The 14,708-nt window shown below is 41.3% G+C and overlaps 1 protein-coding gene across 5 annotated transcripts in view; it reads left to right on the top strand.

Moving 5' to 3' along the window:
• Positions 1-14,708, top strand: part of SYNE1 (spectrin repeat containing nuclear envelope protein 1) — a 667,130-nt gene that overhangs the window by 447,380 nt on the left and 205,042 nt on the right. For all 5 annotated transcript variants that reach the window (XM_077283091.1, XM_077283090.1, XM_077283089.1 and 2 more), the window contains 3 exons: positions 108-2,268; positions 3,417-3,754; positions 10,179-10,323. In XM_077283091.1, coding sequence (XP_077139206.1) covers positions 108-2,268; positions 3,417-3,754; positions 10,179-10,323 — 2,644 coding nt within the window. The remainder of the gene's footprint in view (positions 1-107; positions 2,269-3,416; positions 3,755-10,178; positions 10,324-14,708) is intronic.

Genomic DNA, 14,708 nt, shown 5'->3' with positions numbered 1-14,708 from the left:
TTGCAGATATATTGAAGTCTTCTAGGCTCTTAGCCACATTTATTTTACATTGTATGTTTTCTATGAATTGATGATTTGTAACTGAACCTTATGTTACATGTTGACAGATCCGATACTGAGAGCACAGCAGCACACCTTGATGCTTTGAAAACATTAGGATTAATTCTTCAAGAGAGAAAATATGCTCTAGAGGACCTCAAGGAACAAAAGCAAAAGATAATTGACCAGTTAAATGTAGATGACAAGGAATTGGTCAAGGAACAAACCAATCATTTTGAGCATCGCTGGACACAGTTAGAAGACCTCGTAAAATCCAAAATTGTTACCTGTGCTACAACGTTGGAAGAATTAAGTTTTCTTAATTCCAGGTTACAGGAATTAACTGAGTGGGCTGAAGACCAGCAGCCTAGCATGTCAGAAGCTTTGAAACAAAGCCCACCCCCTGAACTTGCTCAGAACTTACTTATGGATCATCTGACTATATGCAGTGAAGTGGAAACCAAGCAATTGGTGCTGAAAAACCTCATTAAAGATGCAGATAAAATTATGGCTAATCTAGGACTGAATGAGAGGCAGCAGTTTCAGAAAGCACTAGAAGATTCACAGAAACATGTTGACTGTCTGAGTGATTTGGTGAACCAAAGGAAGAGGCACTTAAACAAAACTTTGTCTGAAAGAGCACAGTTTTTGATGGCAGCTTATCAAGCCTTAAATCAAATTCAGCACCATGAAAAGAAGGTGATGTATCAGGAACACATTTGCTTGCTTCCAGATGATGTAAGTAAGCAAATCAGAACATGTAAAAATGTCCAAGCTAGCTTGAAGACTTGTCAGAGTGAAATCAACAACCTCTGGAACCAGGGCAGAGAGTTAATGAAAGAAGCTACGGAACAAGAAAAAAGTGAAGTTTTAGGTAAACTGCAACAACTGCAAGGTGATTTTGACAGCACTTTGCAAAAATGTGGTCAAAGACTCATCGAACTTGAAAAAAGTTTTGTTTTAAGAACCTTTTTTAAAGAAGATTTAGATAAAGTTTGTCATTGGATAAAACAAGCAGATGTTTTAACATTTCCAGAAGTTAATCTTATGAATGATGATTCTGAGTTATATTCTCAGCTGTCCAAATATCAGAAAATCCTTGAACAGGCCCCTGAATATGAAAATCTTCTGCTTTCCCTGCAAAGAAATGGCCAAGAGATATTGCCTTCATTAAATGAGGTTGAACGATCTTACCTTGATGAGAAACTCAATTCTTTACCACAGCAATGTAATTATGTTGTTACTTTGGCCAAAGAAAAGCTCATTAAAGTTCAGGAAGCAATCTTTGTCCGCAAGGAGTATGGTTCCTTGATTGATTTGACAAGCAAGGCTCTAAAAGAACTCGAAGACCACTTTTCACTCATGAACAGAGTTCCTTCCAGCCTTTCAGCTGGAGAGGCATCTACCCTTCAACAGGACTATGCTTCTCTTCTGAATGAAGTTGTGACACTTGGCACAGCAGTTAATGAATTAAATCAGAAAAAGGAGATGTTCCGTAGCACAGGGCAACCATGGCTTCCTGAAGAAATGTTACAACTTGTTTGCCAGTATCATAAGTTAAAAAGAACTATAGAACAGAAAGTTAGCCAACTTGCAGACACTAAAGATGCCTATCGGAGAAATGAAGACCTCTGTTCAAAGCTAAAGATAAAATTTGAGGCCCTGGATAAGGAATTGGAACAAGTAAACAAGGAAACACTTCCAGCTGAGGACAAGCTTAAAAGCTACCGGACATTGGCAGCCAACCTTCACAATGCAGGCTCCCTCCTCAGACAAGTTACAGAACATTTAGAAGAACTTTCTCCAATGCTTGATCCTTCAGTTTATGAAACTGCAGAGACTCAAATTCAACAGTGGCAGGAAAAGCTGAGGTCATGCCATACTGTGATGAAGGAAAGGATGGGAGAATGTGAAAATAGGTTGATCCAGAGCATAGACTTTCATATTGAAATATGCCGTACTTTGGAGTGGCTTAGGCAGAAGAAGGTAGAGCTGGGTGAACGTCTAGCTTTGGATGGGAAACTTGAAAGTGTCCAGGAGGAAATCAGAAAGTTGCAAATTCAACAAGAGGAAATAGCATCTAGTCTAAGGATTATGAATGCCCTGAGCAAGAGAGAAAAAGAAAAGTATGTTAAAGCTAAGGAATTGGTCCCAGCCGATCTGGACAACAGCATTTCTGAATTATCGGAACTTGACAGAGAAATCAATGAAGTCATCAGTGGAAGACAGGTCTGTATATCAACTGCAGTCTTGTAATGTATGCCAGTAATCTTGGTCATCCTGGAGATATCACTATACTATTCTAATACAACACTAATGAAAAACTGTCGAGGAGATTCTAAGTTCTCACCATGTCTGTAGATTTTCATCCAGAAACAGCACCACTCTTATGAACTGTGTCTTGTCTTGTTGCTAAGCCCCATTCAATTCAAATAGAATATACAGAAAATTGGACACTACTTCCTTCAAAAAAGTATGTTTCCTATTCACTGATGAAGTTACTCCTTGTGGAGAGTGCCAAATCAGCGTAAGGAGACTTTTAGGAAGAGGCTATATACATATCTATTCCTTGGGGTAATACTGTGTGAGTACTATGAAACCGAGTGACACATAATTCTATGCTGCTTCTCTGGCCATTAGTTTATTAAACCTGATCATGCATTCAATTATCAGTGTTTTTGAATTTTCGGAAAAATGTTTATTAGTGCCCAGTGCACAATTACTTAATAATAATAATAATAATAATAATAATATTTATTTTTATATAGCGCTAACATATTCCGCAGTGCTTTATAGTTTGCCCACATTATCATCGCTGTCCCTGATGGGGCTCACAATCTAAATTCCCTATCAGTATGTCTTTGGAAATATGATGTGATTTTATGACATGTAGCCACCAGAGTCTTTTTAGGGCAATGATCATCCTAAGGGCACATTCAGACACCCTTTTTTTTCATTTAAGAAAAAGCGGTCTAAGTATTATTAGTAAGTTTGTGTTTCTTCAGAGTGTGCTCCTAGTTTCATCAGTTTTTCTTGGATAAGAAATAAAGAATTAAACATTTCTCTACCTTCTCCTGTCTAGCAGTCCACGAAAAACAGATAGCACTCGGATGGCATCCAAGTGCTGTCTGAATTTTTTCATGGGCTCATACACTTACATTGCTGATTTTGATCTGACACAGGGTGCAATATCAGACATGTCTTCATAATTTTGCACAGACCACTCATCCTGCAAAAACAAATCGGACATACAGTATGAATAGCCCCATAGACTTTATCTTATAGGAGCAAACCAAGTATACAAACTTCTGTTTCTAAAGAAATATCTGTATGTACTGTATAAGCTAATTGTTTCCCACATCTTCTGTTTCTTTTAGATTACTCTCGATAAAATGTACATCACGAGTCAGAGATACCATCAAGCATTTCAGTCTGCTTCTAACTGGCTACAAGAAACTCATCAAATGCTGCAGCAGACGGCAAATGGCGTGGATATCGAGACAGCTGAAGACACACTTCAGGACTTTACTGAATTTTTTAGCACTGAAAAAAAGTTAAATGGACTTATTGATGAACTACGCATTTTAGTTTCTGAGCTTGAAGGATGTGTTAACAAGCCTGGGATGGATCAGCTCAACCAAGCTTTGGCCTCCACGAAGAAAAGAGGGAAAGAGACCAAGGAGCAAGCTCAAACTCAGCTAGAACTGCTAAGGAGGTGTGACTTTATTATGAAATTTCCACTATAGGGAATGGCTCTGCTGCTGATAAAATTCTGTAGTAAATCCGACATTGACTGCTGGGAAATCCGCAGTTCCAAATCCACACCAAATTTTGAGTATAAGTTTCAGATTTGGTACTGTGGATTCTAAAAAATAAAATAGCAGTCAATTTCCACAGAATTTGTTTTAAAGGTGTTATCTTGGCTGAAACGAAAAATCTGCAATTGATAGGAGCAGAGTTTAGTCTGCATGTGATTGCAAGCATGCACATTGCAATTATGCCGCATGTGACTGCCTAACTGCACAGGGGATACAGGGGGTTTGTGATAGTGGGCACATTGCACACTATGGAATCTACAGTCTGCAATTACATAGAGTAACATGTGGATTTTGTCTTGGTAGGTAATGCAATGTATTTCTATGGCAAGTTAGACTTAGGTTTATTAATTCTGCATGGAAACTTTATATACAGTGGGGAAAAAAGCATTTAGTCAGCCACCAATTGTGCAAGTTCTCCTACTTAAAAAGACGAGAGAGGCCTGTAATTGACATTATAGGTAGACCACAACTATGAGAGTCAAAATGAGAAAACAAATCCAGAAAATCACTTTGTCTGATTTGGCAAGATTTATTTTGCAAATTATGGTGGAAAATAAGTATTTGGTCATTAACAAAAGTTCATCTCAATATTTTGTTATATATCCTTTGTTGGCAATGACAGAGGTCAAACATTTTCTGTAAGTCTTCACAAGGTTGGCACACACTGTTGGTGGTATGTTGGCCCATTATTCCATGCAGATCTCCTCTAGAGCAGTGGTGTTAGGCCTGTCATTGGGCAACACGGACTTTCAATTCCCTCCAAACGTTTTCTGTGGGGTTGAGATCTAGAGACTGGCTAGGCCACTCCAGGACCTTCACATGCTTATTACGAAGGGACTCCTTTGTTGTCCTTGTGGTGTGCATGGGATCATTATCATTCTGAAAGACCCATCCACGTTTCATCTTCAATGCCCTTGCTGATGGAAGGAGGTTTGCACTCAAAGTCTCATGATACATGGCCCTATTCATTCTTTCACAAATACGAATCAGTCATCCTGGTCCCTTTGCAGAGAAACAGCCCCAAAGCATGATGTTGCCAACCCACATGCTTCACTGTAGGTATGGTGTTTCTTCGAATGCAATTCAGCATTCTGTCTCCTTCAAACACCACGAGTTTTGTTTCTACCAAACAGTTCTACTTTGGTTTCATCAGATCATATGACATTCTCCCAATACTCTTCTGGATAATCCAAATGCTCTCTAGAAAACTTCAGATAGGCCCGGATATGTACTGGCTTAACCCCTTTACCCCCAAGGGTGGTTTGCACGTTAATGACCGGGCCAATTTTTACAATTCTGACCACTGTCCCTTTATGAGGTTTTAACTCTGGAACGCTTCAACGGATCTTGGCAATTCTGACACTGTTTTCTCGTGACATATTGTACTTCATGATAGTGGTAAAATTTATTCGATATAACTTGCGTTTATTTGTGAAAAAAACAGAAATTTGGTGAAAATTTTGAAAATTTCGCAATTTTCCAACGTTGAATTTTTATGCAATTAAATCACAGAGATATGTCACACAAAATACTTAATAGGTAACATTTCCCACATGTCTACTTTACATTAGCACAATTTAGGAACCAAAATTTTTTTTGTTAGGGAGTTATAAGGGTTAAAAGTTGACCAGCAATTTCTCATTTTTACAACACCATTTTTTTTTAGGGACCACATCTCATTTGAAGTCATTTTGAGAGGTCTATATGCTAGAAAATACCCAAGTGTGACACCATTCTAAAAACTGCACCCCTCAAGGTGCTCAAAACCACATTAAAGAAGTTTATTAACCCTTCAGGTGTTGCACAGGAATTTTTGGAATATTTAAATAAAAATTAACATTTAACTTTTTTTTACACAAAATTTATTTCAGCTCCAATTTGTTTTATTTTACCAAGGGTAACAGGAGAAAATGGGCCCCAAAAGTTGTTGTACAATTTGTGCTGAGTACGCTGATACCCCATATGTGGGGGTAAACCACTGTTTGGGCGCATGGCAGAGCTCGGAAGGGAAGGAGCGCCATTTGACTTTTTAATGCAAAATTGACTGGAATTAAGATGGGACGCCATGTTGCGTTTGGAGAGCCCCTGATGTGCCTAAACATTGAAACCCCCCACAAGTGACACCATTTTGGAGAGTAGACCCCTTAAGAAACTTATCTAGATGTGAGGTGAGCACTTTGACCCACCAAGTGCTTCACAGAAGTTTATAATGCGGAGCCGTAAAAATAAAAAATCATATTTTTCACAAAAATTATCTTTTCACCCCAAATTTTTTTTTCCCAAGGGTAAGAGAAGAAATTGGACACCAAAAGATGTTGTGCAATTTGTCCTGAGTACGCTGATACCCGATATGTGGGGTAAACGACTGTTTGGGCGCATGGCAGAGCTCGGAAGGGAAGGAGCGCCATTTGACTTTTCAATGCAAAATTGACTGGAATTGAAATGGGACACCATGTCGCGTTTGTCGAGCCCCTGATGTGCCTAAACATTAAACCCCCCCACAAGTGACACCATTTTGGAAAGTAGACCCCCTAAGGAACTTATCTAGATGTGTTTTGAGAGCTTTGATCCCACAAGTGTTTCACTACAGTTTATAACGCAGAGCCGTGAAAATAATAAAAAAAAATTTTTCACAAAAATTATTTTTTAGCCACCAGTTTTGTATTTTCACAAGGGTAACAGGATAAATTGGACCCCAAAAGTTGTTGTCCAATTTGTCCTGAGTACGCTGATACCTCATATGTGGGGAGGAACCACTGTTTGGGCGCATGGCAGAGCTCGGGAGGGAAGGAGCGCCATTTGGAATGCAGACTTAGATGGATTGGTTTGCAGGCGTCACGTTGCATTTGCAGAGCCCCTGATGTACCCAAACAGTAGAAACCCCCCACAAGTGACCCCATATTGGAAACTAGACCTCCCAAGGAACTTAGAAGTCCAAAAATCAGAGGCAGCACACCATTCTGTTTTTCTTTTCTGTGTTGCTCTCACTTTTTTGCTATTGTCCCAAGGAACTTATCTAGATGTGTTGTGAGAACTTTGAACCCCCAAGTGTTTCACTACAGTTTATAACGCAGAGCCGTGAAAACAAAAATTCTTTTTTTTTTTCACAAAAATGATTTTTTTAGCCCCCAGTTTTGTATTTTCCCAAGGGTAACAGGAGAAATTGGACCATATGTGGGAGGGAACCACTGTTTGGGCGCATGGCAGAGCTCGGAAGGGAAGGAGCGCCATTTGGAATGCAGACTTAGATGGATTGGTCTGCAGGCATCACGTTGCATTTGCAGAGCCCCTGATGTACCCAAACAGTAGAAACCCCCCACAAGTGACCCCATATTGGAAACTAGACCTCCCAAGGAACTTATCTAGATGTGTTGTGAGAACTTTGAACCCCCAAGTGTTTCACTACAGTTTACAACGCAGAGCCGTGAAAATAAAAAATCTTTTTTTTCCCACAAAAATGATTTTTAGCCCCCCAAATTTATATTTTCCCAAGGGTAACAAGAGAACTTGGACCCCAAAAGTTGTTGTCCAATTTGTCCCGAGTACGCTGATGCCCCATATGTTGGGGTAAACCCCTGTTTGGGCGCACGGGAAAGCTCGGAAGGGAAGGAGCACTGTTTTACTTTTTCAATGCAGAATTGGCTGGAATTGAGATCGGACGCCATGTCGCGTTTGGAGAGCCCCTGATGTGCCTAAACAGTGGAAACTCCCCAATTCTAACTGAAACCCTAATCCAAACACACCCCTAACCCTAATCCCAGCGGTAACCCTAACCACACCCCTAACCCTGACACACCCCTAACTCTAATCCCAACCGTAAATGTAATCCAAACCCTAACCCTAACTTTAGCCCCAACCCTAACCCTAACTTTAGCCCCAACCCTAACCCTAACTTTAGCTCCAACCCTAGCCCCAACCCTAGCCCTAACCCTAGCCCTAACCCTAACCCTAATGGGAAAATGGAAATAAATACATTTGTTTAATTTTATTATTTTTCCCTAACTAAGGGGGTGATGAAGGGGGGTTTGATTTACTTTTATAGCTTTTTTATAGCGGATTTTTATGATTGGCAGCCGTCACACACTAAAAGAAGCTTTTTATAGCAAAAAAGTTTTTGCGTCTCCACATTTTGAGACCTATAATTTTTCCATATTTTGGTCCACAGAGTCATGTGAGGTCTTGTTTTTTGCGGGACAAGTTGACGTTTTTATTGGTAACATTTTCGGACACGTGACAGTTTTTGATCTCTTTTTATTCCGATTTTTGTGAGGCAGAATGACAAAAAAACAGCTATTCATGAATTTCTTTTGGGGGAGGCGTTTATACTGTTCCACGTTTGGTAAAATTGATAAAGCAGTTTTATTCTTCGGGTCAGTGCGATTACAGCGATACCTCATTTATATCATTTTTTTATGTTTTGGCGCTTTTATACGATAAAAACTATTTTATAGAATAAATAATTATTTTGGCATCGCTTTATTCTGAGGACTATAACTTTTTTATTTTTTCTTTGATGACGCTTTATGGCGGTTCGTTTTTTGCGGGACAAGATGACATTTTCAGCGGTACCATGGTTATTTATATCCGTCTTTTTGATCGCGTGTTATTCCACTTTTTGTTCGGCGGTATGATAATAAAGCGTTGTTTTTTGCCTCGTTTTTTTTTTTTTTTTCCTACGGTGTTCACTGAAGGGGTTAACTAGTGGGACAGTTTTATAGGTTGGGTCGTTACGGACGCGGCGATACTAAATATGTGTACTTTTATTGTTTTTTTTTTATTTAGATAAAGAAATGTATTTATGGGAATAATATTTTTTTTTTCTTTATTTAGGATTTTTTTTTTTTTTTTTTACACATGTGGAAATTTTTTTTTTAAAATTTTTACTTTGTCCCAGGGGGGGACATCACAGATCGCTGATCTGACAGTTTGCACAGCACTCTGTCAGATCGGCGATCTGACTTACAGTGCTGCAGGCTTACCAAGCGCTTGCTCTGAGCAGGCACTCGGTAAGCCACCTCCCTCCCTGCTAACCCGGATGCCGTCGCCATTTTGGATCCGGGGACTGCAGGGAGAGGAGGTAAGAGACCCTCGGAGCAACATGATCACATCACGTTGCTCCGGGGGTCTCAGGGAAGCACGCAGGGAGCCCCCTCCCTGCGCGATGCTTCCCTGTACCGCTGGCACACCGCGATCATGTTTGATCGCGGTGTGCCGGGGGTTAATGTGCCGGGGGCGGTCCGTGACCGCTCCTGTCACATAGTCCCGGATGTCAGCTGCGATAGTCAGCTGACACCCGGCCGCGATCGGCTGCGCTCCCCCCTGTGAGCGCGGCCGATCGCGCTGGACGTACTATCCCGTCGGTGGTCATACGGGCCCACCCCACCTCGACAGGATAGTACGTCCAATGTCAGAAAGGGGTTAAGCAGGGGGACACGTCTGGCACTGCAGGATCTGAATCCCTGGTGGCGTAGTGTGTTACAGATCGTAGCCTTTGTTACGGTGGTCCCAGCTCTATGCAGGTCATTCACTAGGTCCCCCCATGTGGTTCTGGGATTTTTGCTCACCGTTCTTGTGATCATTTTGACCCCACGGGGTGAGATTTTGCATGGAGCCCCAGATCGAGGGAGATTATCAGTGGTCTTGTATGCCTTCCATTTTCTTATTATTGCTTCCACAGTTGATTTCATCACACTAAGCTGCTTGCCTACTGCAGATTCAGTCTTCCCAGCCTGGTGCAGGGCTACAATTTTGTTTCTGGCATCCTTTGACAGCCCTTGGTCTTCACCATAGTGGAGCTTGGAGTGTGACTGTTTGAGGTTGTGGACAGGTGTCTTTTATACTGATAACAAGTTCAAACAGGTGCCGTTACTGCAGGAAATGAGTGGAGGACAGAGGAGCCTCTTAAAGAAGAAGTTACAGGTCTGTGAGAGCCAGAAATATTGCATGTGTTTAGGTGACCAAATACTTATTTTCCATCTTAATTTGCTAAATAAATCTTGGCAAGTCAGACAGGGTGATTTTCTGGATTTGTTTTCTCAATTTTGACTCTCATAGTTGTGGTCTACCTATGATGTCAATTACAGGCCTCTCTCATCTTTTTAAGTGGAGGAACTTGCACAATTGATGGCTGACAAAATACTTTTTTTTCCCACTGTATATATAAAATATATATAATTTTTTTTTTAGCAATGTGCCAACTTGAACGTGTTCTTGCAAAGTGGTATAGGTTAGTAGACATTTTGAATTTTCAGAACACCTTGTAGTGGTTTGTAGAGAAAAACAAATATGTGATAATCACTGTCTGAATTTCATCACTTTTAGATGTACGGTTCAGTGGCATTTATATCAAGAGGATAGAAACCAAGTTATAATCTCCTTAAATGAAGCGGAAAAAAGATTATTCAAGTTTTCCCTCACTAAAGATATGTCATATCATACAGCTGAAGAGAAACTTGTGGCTCATAAGGTAAGAAATGCAGTCACTAAGGATACATACCAAGTACTGATTGCTTTTTTTCAGGATGTAACTTGATTTTTTTTATGTAACTGCAGACAAAAGAACCTTAGCGTGTAAATGACAATTGTGGTCCTCTTTATTCTAAATATCCCCATACTAGTGTAATTGGTCCATCCTCCCCAATCTTGGCAGATATGGCCGACCATCCAATGTGTGTGGTGGCCTCCTTACTGTCCCCTAACAAGTGATGTTAAGTGAGATAATTACTAGGCAGTTTGACCAATGGTTTCTAGTGGTTGACCAAACCAGTCAAATTTAGAATGACATGTGAGACCATCTAATGTGTGTGGGGGCTTCTGTTCCCTCAAAGAATATGTTGTGGCAGATAAGGAAGGGGCATTTGGAATTCCAACGTCAAAATTCTTCTGTCTTCAGGGAGGGATTTTCTTCCCATTGAAAACACATAAATGTTTGGCAGACCCCAGTTTTCAAAGGTATGGAAAAGTTGGTAGAGACATTTGTTGGTAGTAAACATCAATGTTCATCCCACTTAAAAAAATTAATTAATTATTCATAAGCCCTTTTGTATAATGTTCCATCGACTTCTAAATTTAAAAAGAACACTCCACAAGTTCCAGTATATGAGGCAATTTCATTAGTAACGCATCCACAGAGTAATTTTGTGATGGTAGTGTGATGGTGTGAGGATTGGCTTATTGTCAAATACAAAAGGAATTGTTAAAGTATAACTGTTGTTTCAAGAGAACGTGCAGCAGATTGCTTGTCTTCCTTGTGCTCCTTCTCACCCTCGCCATCTCCACAAAATTTTACAAGCAGCAACTTCCATCCCCTATCTCACTTGTTGTGAATTCTGCTCTTGGGCTCCCTCCGGTGGTTGTTGGTGGTAGTGCAGTTGTCTTGGGGTTGTAATCCGGGCAGGTGTTTCTGCTGATTGCAGCTCTATTAGGTATTTAGGTGTGCAAGATCCATGAGTCTGTGCCAGTTGTCCATTGTACTTGGAGGGATTGCATCTCTCTCTGGCTCCTCATGCCCTGCTGCAAATTCAGCTGAGATAAGTGTCTGGTTTTTTGTCTCTGTGAACACATGCAGTGTGTTTTGCAATTCAGTGCAATTTATTGTGTTTTTGTCCAGCTTAGACTTTGTTGGATTTTTCAGTCATGCTGGATTCTCAGGAGATGCAGATATACTTTCTATGTCTTTAGTTAGATGTGGAATATTTGTATTATCTGCTGTGGATGTTTTTAGGATTTTAATACTGACCGCTTAGAATTCTGTCCTATCCTTTTCTATTTAGCTAGAAGTGCCTCTTTTGCTAAATCCTGTTTTTCTGCCTACGTGTGTCTTTCCTCTTATACTCACAGTCAATATTTGTGGGGGGCTGCCTATCCTTTGGGGTTCTGCTCTGAGGCAAGATAGAATTCCCATTTCCATCTATAGGGGTATGTAGTCCTCCGGCTGTGTCGAGATGTCTAGGACGTGTTAGGTACATCCCACGGCTACTTCTAGTTGCGGTGTTAAATTAGGGTTTGCGGTCAGTACAGGTACCACCTACTCCTGAGAAAGTCTCCCATGCGGCTCCAAAGGTCACCAGATCATAACAGTACAACTGGCCAACAATGAGTTAAATGCATCTCAGAAGAAGGGAAGAAAGGGCCATTTTTTTTTCTGTAGCCTGTTTTGTCTTTTCTTCCCTCTTTTCCTCTGGGTGACTGAGGAGTCTTGTGCTAGCATGGATGTTCAGGGATTAGTTTCTCGTGTAGACCAGCTTGCTGCTAGGGTACAGGGTATTTCTGATTATATTGCTCAGACTCCGCTTTTAGAGCCTAGGATTCCTACTCCTGATTTGTTTTTTGGGGACAGGTCCAAATTTTTGAGTTTTAAAAACAACTGTAAACTGTTTTTTGCTCTGAAGCCTCGTTCCTCTGGTGATCCCATTCAGCAGATTCAAATTGTCATCTCCCTGCTGCGTGTCGACCCTCAGGATTGGGCATTTTCCCTGGAATCTGGGAATCCGGCCTTGCTTAATGTAGATGCCTTTTTTCAGGCTCTAGGATTATTATATGATGAACCAAAATCTGTGGATCAAGCGGAGAAGACCTTGTTGGCCCTGTCTCAGGGTCAAGAAGCGGATGAATTGTATTGTCAGAAATTTAGAAAATGGTCTGTGCTGACTAAATGGAATGAGGATGCTTTGGCGGCAATTTTCAGAAAGGGTCTTTCTGAATCTGTTAAAGATGTTATGGTGGGGTTTCCCACGCCTGTTGGTCTGAGTGATTCTATGTCTCTGGCCATTCAGATCGATCGGCGCTTGCGGGAGCGCAGAACTGTGCGCGCTGTGGCGTTGTCCTCAGAGCAGATGCCTGAGCCTATGCAGTGTGATAGGATTCTGTCTAGAACGGAACAACAAGGATTCAGACGTCAGAATAGGTTGTGTTTTTATTGTGGCGATGCTTCTCATGTCATTTCAGTCTGCCCAAAGCGTACAAAGAGAATCGCTAGTTCAGTTACCATCGGAACTGTACAACCTAAATTTCTGTTATCTGTGACCTTGATCTGCTCATTGTCGTCATTTTCTGTCATGGCGTTTGTGGATTCAGGCACCGCTTTGAACTTAATGGACTTTGAATTTGCCAGGCGTTGTGGTTTCCCCTTGCAGTCTTTGCAGAACCCTATTCCTTTAAGGGGCATTGATGCTACAACTTTGGCTAAAAATAAACCCCAGTTTTGGACACAGGTGACCATGTGCATGGCGCCAGCCCATCAGGAAGATTGTCTTTTTCTGCTGTTGCATAATTTGCATGATGCTATTGTGCTGAGGTTTCCATGGTTGCAGATACAAAATCCTGTGTTGGATTGGAAGTCTATGTCTGTGACTAGTTGAGGTTGTCAGGGTGTTCATAATGACGTTCCTGTAATGTCAATCTCCTCTTCCTCCTCTTCTGAAGTTCCAGAGTTTTTGTCTGATTTTCAGGATGTATTCGATGAGCCCAAGTCCAGTTCCCTTCCACCGCATAGGGACTGTGATTGTGCTATTGACTTGATTCCAGGCTGTAAGTTTCCTAAGGGCCGACTTTTCAACCTGTCTGTGCCGGAACATACCGCCATGCGGAGTTATGTTAAGGAGTCTTTGGAGAAAGGGCATATTCGGTCATCTTCTTCACCGTTGGGAGCGGGATTTTTTTTTGTTGCTAAGAAGGATGGCTCCTTGAGACCCTGTATTGATTATCGCCTCTTGAATAAGATCACGGTCAAGTTTCAATACCCTTTACCTTTGCTTTCCGATTTGTTTGCCAGGATTAAGGGGGCTAGTTGGTTTACTAAAATTGACCTTCGGGGGGCATATAATCTTGTTCGTATTAAGCAGGGTGACGAATGGAAAACTGCGTTTAATACGCCCGAAGGCCATTTTGAATACCTTGTGATGCCATTCAGGCTCTCTAATGCTCCATCTGTTTTTCAGTCCTTCATGCATGATATCTTCCGGAATTATCTTGATAAATTCATGATTGTATATTTGGATGACATCTTAATTTTTTTCGATGATTGGGAGTCTCATGTGAAACAGGTCAGGATGGTATTTCAGATCCTTCGTGACAATGCTTTGTTTGTGAAGGGGTCTAAATGTGTCTTTGGAGTGCAGAAGGTTTTTCTTTTTTGGGCTTCATTTTTTCTCCCTCATCTATAGAGATGGATCCGGTTAAGGTTCAGGCCATTCATGATTGGATTCAGCCCACATCCGTGAAGAGCCTTCAGAAATTTTTGGGCTTTGCTAATTTTTATCGCCGTTTCATTGCTAACTTCTCCAGTGTGGTTAAACCCCTGACCGATTTGACGAAGAAAGGCGCTGATGTAACGAATTGGTCCTCTGTGGCTGTCTCTGCCTTTCAGGAGCTTAAACGCCGATTTACTTCTGCCCCGGTGTTGCGTCAGCCAGATGTTTCTCTTCCGTTTCAGGTTGAGGTTGACGCTTCTGAGATTGGGGCAGGGGCCGTTTTGTCTCAGAGGAATTCTGATGGTTTCTTGATGAAACCGTGTGCCTTCTTTTCCCGTAAGTTTTCGCCTGCTGAACGCAATTATGATGTCGGCAATCGGGAGTTGTTGGCTATGAAGTGGGCGTTTGAGGAATGGCGACATTGGCTTGAGGGAGCCAAGCACCGTATTGTGGTCTTGACCGATCATAAAAATCTGATTTACCTCGAATCTGCCAAATGGCTGAATCCTAGACAGGCTCGATGGTCCCTGTTTTTCTCCCGTTTTGATTTTGTGGTTTCGTATCTTCCGGGTTCAAGGAATATTAAGGCTGATGCCCTCTCTAGGAGTTTTTTGCCTGATTCTCCTGAGGTACTTGAGCCGGTTGGCACTCTGAAGGAAGG

Source organism: Ranitomeya variabilis, chromosome 2 (assembly GCF_051348905.1).
Source record: "Ranitomeya variabilis isolate aRanVar5 chromosome 2, aRanVar5.hap1, whole genome shotgun sequence".
Taxonomy (NCBI): Eukaryota; Metazoa; Chordata; class Amphibia; order Anura; family Dendrobatidae; genus Ranitomeya; species Ranitomeya variabilis.
Note: the sequence above shows the minus strand (reverse complement) of the source record. Positions and strands in the feature narration are given on the sequence as shown.